General features: G+C 44.1%; 1 protein-coding gene across 1 annotated transcript in view; it reads left to right on the top strand.

Moving 5' to 3' along the window:
- Positions 1–5,587: 5,587 nt before the first annotated feature.
- The window catches only part of ERICH5 (glutamate rich 5), a 27,847-nt gene continuing 20,976 nt past the window's right edge, over positions 5,588–12,458 (top strand). Inside the window, exon 1 of the mRNA XM_003903006.4 lies at positions 5,588–6,331. Within this exon, the coding sequence (XP_003903055.2) occupies positions 6,274–6,331 (58 nt within the window). The 5' untranslated portion in view covers positions 5,588–6,273. The remainder of the gene's footprint in view (positions 6,332–12,458) is intronic.

Here is a 12,458-nt window from a genome sequence, read left to right on the forward strand (position 1 = left end):
CTGCGTGTCATGCTGATCAGAAAATATCACTGATTACTTAATGGATCAATGCATAATAAATGCAATTTTATGATAAAATCAAAACATAAGTATGCGGAAGAAAAATGATAAAAGGAGTCCTTGGAGGTGAAAAGATTTATGAATTACTGTCTATTTTCAGCTATAAAAATCGCAATATTAGGCCAGGCGAGGTGGCTCACGCCTATAATCCCAGCACTTTGGGAGGCCGAGGCAGATGGATCACTTGGGCCCAGGAGTTTAAAACCAGTCTGGGCAAGATGGCAAAACTCCATCTCTATTAAAAATACAAAAACTTAGCCAGGTGAGGTGGCCCGTGCCTGTAGTCCCAGCTACTCAGGATGCTGAGGTGCGAGAATTACCCGAGCCCGGGAAGTCGAGGCTGAGGTGAGCTGTGATCATGCCACTAAACTCCAGCCTGGGCAACAGGAGTGAAACCCTGTCTCAAAAAATAATAATAATAATAGTAATAATAAATTTTTAAATCACAGTATCAGTTATGACCTGGTATGAAGCTAGTCATCAAATAAGACTAAAGAAATAAGACAGGACAGGTAATTGTTGAGAAAGCAGTCAGGAACAGGGGAGGTGGTATAAGTGTGTGTATTAGTTTGGAGACTTATAAGCAACAGAAACAAAGTAGCTCAACTAAGCAGAAAGAAATTTATTTTGTAGTTCAACAGGCACAGTGGCTCATGCCTGTGATCCTAGCACTTTGAGAGCCCTAGGAGGGAGGAACACATGAGCTCAGGTGTAGTCTGAGACCAGCCTGGGCAACATGGTGAAACCTCGTCTCTCCAAAAAAACGCAAAAGTTAGCCAGGCATGATGGCATGCCTTTAGTCTTAGCTACTTGGGAGGCTGAGGTGGGAGGATGGCTTGAGCCCGGGAGGTGGAGGTTGAGTGAGCCAAAATAGCGCCACTGTACTCCAGCCTGGGTGACAGAGCCAGATCCTGTTTCTAAACCAAAACCAAAACCAAAACCAAAACCAAAACAAACAAACAAAAATGAACAAGAAGCCAGATCTGCATATGCAGGTCATGGGAGAAGCAGTACAAGTTATTAGTCACTGATTCAGAGCCCACCATGCAAACTGCAGGGTGGCACCTCAATCTTACCTTGTCTGGCACTATAATTGAGTGGTTTTTTTGACAGAGTCTTGCTATGTCACCCAGGCTGGAGTGCAGTGGCATGATCTCGGCTCACTGCAACCTCTGCCTCCCAGGTTCAAGCAATTCTACTGCCCCAGCCTCCCGAGTAGCTAGGATTACAGACATGCACCACTGCTCCCAGCTAATTTTTGTATTTTTAGTAGAGACGGGGTATCGCCATGTTGGCCAGGCTGGTCTCGAACTCCTGGCCTCAAGTGATCTGCCTGCCTCGACCTCCCAAAGTACTGGGATTACAGTCATGGGCCACCACACCCGGCCCCCTTTTTTTTTGAGTTGGAGTTTCACTCTTGTTACCCAGAATGGAGTGCAATGGCACGATCTTGGCTCACTGCAACCTCGCCTCCCAGGTTCAAGCAATTCTCCTGCCTCAGTCTCCTGAGTAGCTGGGATTACAGGTGTGCAGCACCACACTCAGCTAATTTTTTGTATTTTTAGTAGAGATGGGGTTTCACCATGTTAGGCAGACTGGTCTCCAACTCCTGACCTCCGGTGATGCACCCGCCTCAGTCTCCCAAATTGCTGGGATTACAGGCGTGAACCACTGCGCCCGGCCTTGGCCAAATATTCAAGGTGCCATTCCACCATCGTATATGTTTGGCTGCTTCTGTATGATGAGGTAAATGGAAAGACCAGTAAATCACACAGAAATTAACCTATTACCTTACTTGTCTCACACTACCTTACAATAAAATGAGTTTCTTGATAAGATACAGTACGGTCTTCCATCAGTATCTCTGGGGGATTGGTTCCAGGACCCCCTCCCCTAGGATACCAAAATCCGTGGATGCACAAGTCCCTTATGTAAAATGGTGTGATATTTGTATGTATTTTATGCACACCCTCCTGTGTACTTTAAATAATCTCTGGATTACTTGTAATACCTAATATAATGTAAATGTTATCCAAATGTTTGTTATACTGTATTGTTTTTTGTTTGCATTTTTTAATTGTTGTATTGTTATTTTTATTGTTTTTTTCTGAATTATTTTGATCTGCAGTTGGTTGAATCGGTAGATGTGGAGCCTGCAAATATCAAGGGCCAACTGTACTGAATGTACTATCTTGCTGGCATGCACACTATTGGGTGATGCTGGCAGAAGCATGATAGGCAGGAAAAGCAAATCTAATGCAGTGTCCATTACAGTAAAGATCATCTGCTGTCCTCTCAAAGTATGGTACCATTTCAGCCTCTTGCTACTGCTGGCAAATTAGGCACTCAGCCAGGTAAACCTTAGTAAGAGGAAGAGCATAGTGTTGAGCCCATAATTATGGTTGTTCACCTAATTATAAAATGCTTCCTCTGAAGAAAATAGAAGATACCATGGCTTGGCTGACAAATTACCCTTAAGGAAAAGTGAGAGATCCGAGGGAGCTCCTAAAAGATAATTGATGGGGAAAAGGGGGGAACTTAACTGGGCTCAATAAGCCCTGGTTTAACATGAAAGTATTAAGATTCAGAGAATTTTAAATTACATATTGATATTTAATCTGTGAAATGTTATTGCATTTCTCTTTTGGGAAGAATGGAGTTTTTAGAAATTTCACTATCTAATAAAATTAAATGTGATTTTAATTTTAAAATGCGCCATCAGAAGTAGAAGCCTGCTGTCAACTGAATTGTGTTCCCCCTGTCCGCAACCCAAATTCGTATGTTGAAATCCTAACCCCAATGTGACTGGGTTTTTAGGAGATAACTAAGGTTAAATGAAGTCATAAGGGTCCGACCCTAAGTCAATAGGACTGTGGCCTAATAAGTGTAAGAGAATATAAGAAAAAGAGAGAGAGGCCAGGCGTGGTGGCTCATGCTTGTAGTCCCAGCACTTTGGGAGGCTGAGGCAGGTAGATCACCTGAGGTCAGGAGTTCCAGAGCAGCCTAGCCAACATGGGGAAACCCTGTCTCTACCAAAAATACAAAAATTAGCGGGGCGTGGTGGCCCACACCTGTAATCCCAGCCACTCGGGAAGCTGAGGCAAGAGAATCACTTGAACCCCGGAGGTGAAGGTTGCAGTGAGCCAAGATCGTGCCACTGCATTCCAGTCTGGGTAACAGAGGGAGACTGTGTCTCAGAAAAAAAAAAAAAAAAAAGAGAGAGAGATCTGCCATGTGAGAACAGAGCCAGAAGGTGGTTGTCTGCAAAGCCAAGAAAAGGGCCTCAGCAGGAACTGAATTGACCCCCACCTTGATCTTGGACTGTCCACCCTCCAGAACTGTGAGAAATAAACTTCTGTTGTTTAAGCCACCCAGTCTATGGAATTTTGTTATGGAAGTCCAAGCTGAGTAATACAGGGCCTTTTGTAAGCATTTACATAAGACACAAATACTCCCCACATCTGGACTCACTCTGAAAGGTCCATCTAATTCCTTTCCCCTAAACTCCTTGTGCCAATCCTTTAATCTTGTTCCTTCCAAGTCTCTAACCATACAGCGAAATCACTAGCCACTTTCAACGTATTTCTCTTTCTTTGAGGCACAGTAACCCTTGGTGGAAGGCTGGAAGGTAGAATCACAGTACATATTGGTATTGTTATGAAGGACACTTCCTCAAAGGTACCCAGTCTCCCTGTATTCAAAGGGATTAGTGATTCGATTGCTGGGTGGCCAAGACTTTTTCAGGCCTGAATTACAGGGGAAAGAGGGAGAGGAAGACAAAGAAAGTAAAAAAAAGGAGAGGAACAGGAGGAGGAAAAAGAAGGAGAGAGGGAGGAAGGGAAGGAAAAAAAAAGAAGGAAGGGAGGGACCTCTAAACATATAGTAAAGCCCAGGGCTGTGTATACATGACCCATATAGACAAATAATGGCAAATGTTAGGCAATTTGAGCATCAAAGTAAATAATGACGGTGTTGTAATCCCAGCTTTTGGAGGTCAAGGCAGGAGAATCACGTGAGGCCAAGAATTTGAGACCAGCCTGGGCAACATAGCAAGACCCTATCTCTATTAAAAAAATATTTTTTAATTACCCAGGCATGGTGGCGCATGCCTACAGTCCTAGCTACTCAGGAGGCTGAGGCTGGAGGATTGCTTGAGCTCAGGAGCTCGTGGCTGCAGCCAGTTATGATTGCACCACTGCACCCCAGCCTGGGTGACAGAGTGAGACTCTGTCTCAGATATTTTAAAATGATGCTATTATGGACTGAATTGTCTCCTGGGACACTTATATGCTGAAATCCTAACCCCCAGAACCTATGAATGTGACTGTACGGTATTTGGAAATATAGCATTTGATTGAGTGATTAAGGTAAAATGAGGTTATATGGGCCCTAATCCAATATGACTAGTGTCCTTATAAGAGGGGGAGATTAGGACACAGACAAGCACAAGGGGAAGATTAAGTGAAGACAAGGAGAAGGTGGCCATCTACCAGCCAAGAAGAGAAGCCCTCAGAAGAAACCAGTTCTGCTGACATCTTGATCTTTGACTTCTAATCTCAAGAACTATGAGGAAATACATGTCTGCACTTCCAGCCATCCAGTCTGTGGTACTTTGTTATAGCACCCCTAGCAAACTATTACAGATGGTAACATACTACATTGGATAGTGTGAGACTTCAAGAGTACTCACTGATGAAAGTGAATAAATGGGGGAAAGGAAAAGCACTTCCTTACTTCATAGTAGAATGGCAGCTAATCAATATAGAAGAAATAATGTAATTAGAAAATCACAGGCACTGTGTCTCATGCCTGTAATCCCAGCACTTTGGGGAGGCAGAGGGAGGAGGATCCCCTGAGGCAAAGAGTTCAAGACCAGCCTGGGCAACATGGCAACATACCCGTCTCTACAAAAAAAAATTTTTTTTGGATGGAATCTTGCTCCATCATCCAGGCTGAAGAGCAGGCTTGGCTCACTGCAAACTCCACCTCCTAGATTCAAGAGATTCTCCTGCCTCAGCCTCCCAGTAGCTGGGATTACAGGTGTGTGCCACCAAGCCCGGTACTTTTTGTATTTTTAGTAGAGATGGGGTTTCGCCATGCTGGCCAGGCTGGTCTCAAACTCCTGACCTCAGGTGATCTACCTGCCTCGGCCTCCCAAAGTGCTGGGATTACAGGCATGAGCCACTGCGCCCGGCCTCTCTCTCTATCTCTTTAAAAAAAGGCCCAGCCAGGCATGGTGCTCATGCCTGTAATCCCAGCACTTTGGGAGGCTGACGCAGGCAGATCACCTGAAGTCGGGAGTTTGAGACCAGCCTAACCAACATGGAGAAACCCCATCTCTCCTAAAAAATACAAAAAATAGCCAGACGTGGTGGCGCATGCCTGTAATCCCAGCTACTCAGGAGGCTGAAGCAGGGAGAGTTGCTTGAACCAGGGAGGTGGAGGTTGCAGTGAGCTGAGATCTTGCCACTACACTCCAGCCTTGGCGACACAGTGAGATTCAGTCTCCGGGGAAAAAAAAAAAAAAAAGTCTGTTCTCTTAATAAATATCAAAGTCATGAACGACAAAGCAAGACAGGAGGAACTACTTCAGATTAAAGCAAACTAAAGAGAGACACAACTAAATGCAACGTGCAGTCCTGGATTGGACATTTGGCAACAATGAAACATGGAGGGTGGATTAAACCGTACTGTACCAAAGTTAAACTTTCTTGTGGTAATTGTAGTTATGTAAGAAAATAAGACTGTCATCGCACATCTAGTCCACCAATCAATAGCCCCTAGTCCCAAGGCTGCCTCCCGTCCCTGGCTATTTAGTGATGAGTCAGATGATACCTCCCAGCGCTTCGCCCTCGCCCCCTGACATCCTCCCTATCCCTGTTTTAGGGGTTTTTCCTCTCTGACTGTGCCATACCCTCCACCGTCTCCCCTCCTGCCTCCTGGGATCCACTTGTCCCTGCCCTCCTCTGAGTCCTGGCCCTCCCGCTCTCTTCCGCTCTGCCCTCCCTGGCTCCTTCCACCTCCTGCCAGCTACCTTTTTCCTCCAGGTGCGCACCCCTACGCCTAGCTCCGCTGCGCGCTTGCGCTCTACGCCCAAGGGAGCCGGGCTGCAGAGCTGGAGAAACTTCCGCGGCTACGGGTGCGGTTGCCTTCGGATCCCGGCTCCGGGCTGACACCCGCGCGGGGCTGAGACAGGTGTCTGCGCTCCCCGAGATGGGCTGCTCCAGCAGCGCTCTCAACAAGGCCGGCGACAGCAGCAGGTTCCCTAGCGGTGAGCAGAGGACTGGCGCCGCCGGCGTCCGGGCTGGGGACTCGGGTGGGCTAACTCCCCGGGACGTCCAAAGGGTGTGCCCGTGCCCACCCCGGCTGGCGGGAGCCGGGCCTGGCCCCGGAGGATGCCAGCAGAACCCGGGACAGAGCGCGATTTCCTCCCGAATCTGGAGCGGCGCTGCTGTGACCGCGGGTGCGGCGGCCCTGGTGCGCTCCGCAGCGCTCGCTGCCGGAGGCCGGGCGCTGGACTCACCCTGTCCGCTGATGGGATCTCGGGGAATTGGTGTTGAAGCCCTAAGGCGGTTAGCCTCGGCATTGCCTTAAACACAGGAGAAATGTCCTATCAAGGCCTTCTCCCAAGGCTGGGGGTCGTGACTGACGCCTGCAATCTCAGCACTTTGGGAGGCTGAGGCGGGGCGATCGCTTGAGACCAGAAGTTCGAGAACAACTTGGGTAACAAAGCGAGATCTTCCACTCCCCCATCTCTACTAAAACAACAACAAAAACCACTTTTCCCCATTTACGCCTCCCATTAGCGTTTCAGCATCAAAGATGGCAAAAGATGCGGAGAATCCAGAGGAGCATTCACTCCATCAAATGGGTTCCTGCACTCTGAATAGGTCAGACACACTTTCCCCTATCTTTGACTTAAGTATCCATTGAGAAGTATGTGTGATCAAAAGTGGTCATCACTGACTCTTGCTGAAGAAACTCAACAAGGACGTTTTGTGCATGTACTATATAATACCCCAGTGCTTGGCTAGATGCTGGAGATACAAGTGACCCTGTTTGTGGAGATTGAGGGTGGAGGAGACCGACAAGAAACACGTGAAACAATTGGCTAAGATCGTTTCTGACAGTGATAAGTACTGTGAAAAGCATACACGCAGATACATGAATTAGAGAGTAGGTTTTACAGCCGACTCACTTTTCTTAGATTTTGAATGTCTAACATTTTGGACAATGCTATGGAGGTTAAGTAAACTCTGTCAAGCTAGTTTACAGTCTTCTGCAAGGCGAACTTTAGCGGGGATTTTGTACTGGAGTGAATTCCTTTTCACAGATCTTCTCTTAGCACCTTGTGTTATTGCAGTAACAGAAAAGTCTTCCTCTCTGATGTTGTTGGTAGAGCGCACCAGATGGTCATGAATGCTTTTCAAAGCTCAGCCGCTGTGTCCTAGTCAGAAATACGTTGTGTTTCTATTATTTTTGTGGTGTGTGGTAGTTTATTTCCAGTTTCCATAGATAACAGAAAGCAATGACAAGTCAGGAAGTAAACAAAAAATTAAAAACATTATAAAAGTGATTCCAAACCCCTTTTCACAGACAACAATGTGAAAAGATGGAAAAATTCATTTATAATGCACAGTGCTCACTAACTTTTCTCCTAAAGAGCCCAGAGCTTCCATACCCCCAACGAGAGGCCAGAGCAAGCTGTTTCTCCAATGTTTCATGTTTTATGTTATGAAATTAAGTAGAGTTTCGCATTCTGTTCTCTGATAAATTTTTGTGGGTTTCAATATGAAAAGCCGAGGGAAAATGGATGCTTCAGGAAGATACATTTTCTTATTCTGACTTCTCTTAACCCCTGCTGTGCTTCAGTTATCCTAGGAGGAGCATCCTGGTTTAACAAGCAGAGTACTGACTCACCATTACATAGTTCTAAACTGATTAAAACATGTATTTCAGGGAATGTAACTCTCGGGGCAAAAGTATTCAGTAGGTGTAATGCAGTTTTTAATCCTTTCAGAAAATAATGAATAACTTTATCTTAAAAAATATTTTATCATCAGTATTGATAACTATTCCACTTGAGTTATACTCTTCCAGTTTTTATTCTAGAACTCATTGCTGTTCTGAGTTTTCACAGATGTTGTTATGGAAGAGGTGTTAAAACGCCTGACAACCAGTTCTAGCCTTTAGAAAATTAACCTAATATGCTGCATAAATTGCTCAACACACATGTTAAATCAATCAACAGGTCTATTTGCTTCTGACCCTCGATCAAACAATACTCTCTTGTAATTAGATACTATTCTGTGTTCGTCAACATTTCAACTTCATGATCTTAGGCCCAATAAATAATTCATTCCTGTTTCTGCAGCTTTAAACTTCTTTAAATCCTAGGTACAACCCCAAGCTTGAGTGTACATACTTTTAGACAAAAACAGTCCAAGTTTATTACGTGTCTGGTACATGCATTTATTCACTGTACTCTCAGTGCCTAACAATGTTCGGCATATAATAGGTCTTCAGTAATGATTTGTTGAATGAATTACTTCATTTAATCCTTATAACAATGTTATGACTAAATATTATGGTTGTCCTGTTTTTACAGATAAGAGTAAATAATTTATCTAAGGTCACAGGGCTGCTAAGAATCAGAGCTGGTGCTTTGAACTCATATGCTTTGCTGGGCACAGAGGCTCATGCCTATAATTCCAGTGGCTCTGGAGGCTGATGGGAGAGGATTGCTTGAGGCCAGGAGTTCAAGACCAGCCTGGGAAACATAGTAAGAACCTGTATCTAAAATTTTTTTTTTTTTTTAATTGAAACATGTATTTCAGGGAATGTAACTCTTGGCGGTGCAGACTGGAAGTCCTAGCTACTCAGGAGGCTGAGGTGAGAGGATTGCTTAACCCCAGGAGTTCAAGGCTGCAGTGAACTATGATTGAGCCACTGCACTTCAGTCTGGGCAACAGAGTGAGACTCAATTAAAAAAAAAAAAAAGAACCTATATGTTTAAACCAGCTTCTGCTAACGAGATGTAAATCTGTTTTTGCCTCGGATCACTCTGGATCCCCATTAGGTGTGTGGTCATCCACTATAAAAACAGTGAAATCAATACAATAAACACATTATACTATATATCTTTTTTTTTTTTTTTCTTAGACAGCGTTTTTTAGACGGAGCCTCTGCCTCCCAGGTTCAAGTAATTCTACTGCCTCAGCCTCCCAAGTAGCTGGGATTACAGGCATGCGCCACCACACCTGGCTAATTTTGTATTTTTAGTAGAGATGGGGTTTCTCCATGTTGGTGGAACTCCCGCCCTCAGGTGATCCACTCGTCTCAGCCTTCCAAAGTACTGGGATTAAAGGCGTGAGCCACTGTGCCCAGCCTATACTATATATATTATTTAGGGATAGAATAATCCCTTATTATCATTCTAAATATTAGTCTAATCCCTAAATAAGATACATAGTATAATGTGTTATACAAATATTATATATTTATTTTATTTTTTATTAAAAAAATTGAGACAGGGTCTTGCTATGTTGCCCAGGCTGGTCTTGAACTTCTGAGCTCAAGTGATCCTCCCACCTCGGCCTCCCAAAGTGCTGGAATTACAGGTATGAGCCACTGTGCCCAGCCTTTGTTATAAATTTAAAGCAGACAGCAGCTACTAGTAGACAGACATTAGGTTGCACAGGAATAATCTATTCTACTGATTATGTGGGGATATTTGCCCTGACCCAGTAGACACTGAATCTCACAGAGCTTCTTCCTATTGCCTCCCAAGATGACTGACCAGATAGGTGTGTGTGTTGGGGAGAACAGAATTGGAGACTCTGATTGTAAACAATTATCCAGTGCTCCTCAAAGCGTAGAACAGTGCCTAATATGTGGTAGTCACACATCGATTTTTATGACGTGCCCTGAAACGTGTGAGGAAAGAGATTTTCTTTCCAAAGGATAATCAGACAGATTAAGTTTGGAATTTCTTGTGTTTGTGGAAGCAAGTTTTAAATATTAGGACAATTTCTGTTCTTTTGAGTGTCCTGAGGATCCGATGCAATCTGAACACAAAGGTTTTATTGACTCCACACACTTTAATGTGCCCGAAGATGTCTAGACGTTCACATCCAAACCCTCCTCCCAGTGTTCCTAGCCCTCTGCTAACATGGATAATCACTGCTCGATTCTTTCCTAATATAAATGCGATCTGTTTTGGCAGACTTCTTTCCAAGGTGTTACAGCCCAAGCACCAAACATGGACAAAGTCAATAGATGGTAATTATTGACAAGTTCATTGCTAGGTTAATGTGTACATTTCCACTGACAGCTATAATCATTTGTTTGTTCTAACCTGAACTTTCACTAGCTGCTTGCTGTCCATGCTGCCTAGGCAATCAGACGAAGCTTGAATTTCACACAGTTATGTGAATTGTTCTTTGTACTGCAGTCATACCTTCAGTTTTCACCCAATATTTCACACTGTGACATCTAGTTAGGTCATCTGGTCCTAACTGCACAAAAGTTTTCCTTTTGAATTGAAGAAGAAACTTCATTAACATTAAACTTAATTTGTATAGGCTTTTCTTGCATATAGAAATTATATAAATTTTTTTTCTTTCAAATGTGTGCCTTTGTGTCATTTCTGGAGCCTGGCAGGTAAATAGCATTTGGTATGTCTTTGTGGTAGGCCTGGTGATTGCATACAGCTAATTGAAATGGAATAAAAAAACTATATACATGGTTCAAAAATGTGAAAATATTTGGAAAAGTCAGGCCTGAAAAGTACACCTTCCACCCCATCCTCATCATCTATTTAGTTCGAATCACACACATGAATAAACACTTATTATTTTAGGGGTTTTTTGGATATATTCTTTCAAAGTTTCTTTATGCATTGCAAATATTATTTCCTTCTCTCATCTTTATTTATAAAATGTAGTGGACTATACCCACTGTTCCTCACTTTGTTTTTTTCACCTAACACTATGGAGATTTTTCCATGTTGATATATAGAGAACTTCTTTCTCCTTGTTTATACCTGCATAATAATTTCTTCCTTGATTTATTTAACCAGTCCCCTATTGAGGGACATTTGATTTGTTTACAGTCTTTTCCTGTTGCAGACAAGACTGCCATGAATTCCTTTGTGCCTACATCATTTTGAATGTGTGCAAGTATATCTGTAGGACAGTTTCCCAGGAGTGGCATTACTAGGTCAAAATACGCACTGATAATTTTGATAGATAACTGCCTAAATGTGTTCTGTAAGAGTTGAAGCAGTTTACACTGTCATCAACAATAAAGTAAATCTCTTTCTAAAATGGAAAACTTTCAGACATTTGGGTAATCGCATCGAAACATAGATGTGAGAGAGAAGTCAGGAGACAAGGTAGGGAGCATGCACTTGGTTTCAGGTGCTTTAGTTTGTGATCTCATTTAATCCTCACAATAGCCTTAAAACACAAACATTAGTTGCAGCAAATACAGCTAGAAAACGGAAGCTTGGTGCAGATAAGTCACTTGCCCTGGTCTCAGAGCGAGTAAGTCTAGTTAGCCTACTTACTAGATGGATAGATGGACCTGGGGCACATGGCTAACTTGTGTGACTCCAAAGCCCCTGTTCTTTTCACAACTTCCAGTTCCATCTGGGATCTGGTCCTAGTTCTGCAAGAAACCTGTAGTGTGGCCTTACACATAGAACACATGCAATCAGCTGAATATGGATGCTTGAGTCTGTAATCCCAGCTACTTGGGAGGCTGAGGCAGGAGAATCAGGAGGTCAAGCACCATTGTACTCCAGCCTGGGCAGCAGACTGAGACTTCTCTCTAAAGAAAAGAAAAAAGAGGCCGGGCGCGGTGGCTCAAGCCTGTAATCCCAGCACTTTGGGAGGCCGAGACGGGCGGATCACGAGGTTAGGAGATCGAGACCATCCTGGCTAACACGGTGAAACCCCGTCTCTACTAAAAAACACAAAAAACTAGCCGGGAGAGGTGGCGGGCGCCTATAGTCCCAGCTGCTTGGGAGGCTGAGGCAGGAGAATGGCTTAAACCCAGGAGGCGAAGGTTTCAGTGAGCCAAGGTCGCGCCATTGCACTCCAGCCTGGGAGAAAAGAGCGAAATTCCATTTCAAAAAAAGAAAAAAGATAAACCTAAGCACTTAAAATTTTAGGAGTTTGATTCAAGAATCAGGCAGTGCCAGACGGCGGGTGGTTTGGAGCCCAAGGGGAAAGCTTGTATAAGGTGCACACCGAAGCAAGGCAAAGAAAGCATTTGAGGCCGGGCGCGGTGGCTCAAGCCTGTAATCCCAGCACTTTGGGAGGCCGAAACGGGCAGATTACGAGGTAAGGAGATCGAGACCATCCTGGCTAACACGGTGAAACCCCGTCTCTACT

Source organism: Papio anubis, chromosome 8 (genome assembly GCF_008728515.1).
Source record: "Papio anubis isolate 15944 chromosome 8, Panubis1.0, whole genome shotgun sequence".
Taxonomy (NCBI): Eukaryota; Metazoa; Chordata; class Mammalia; order Primates; family Cercopithecidae; genus Papio; species Papio anubis.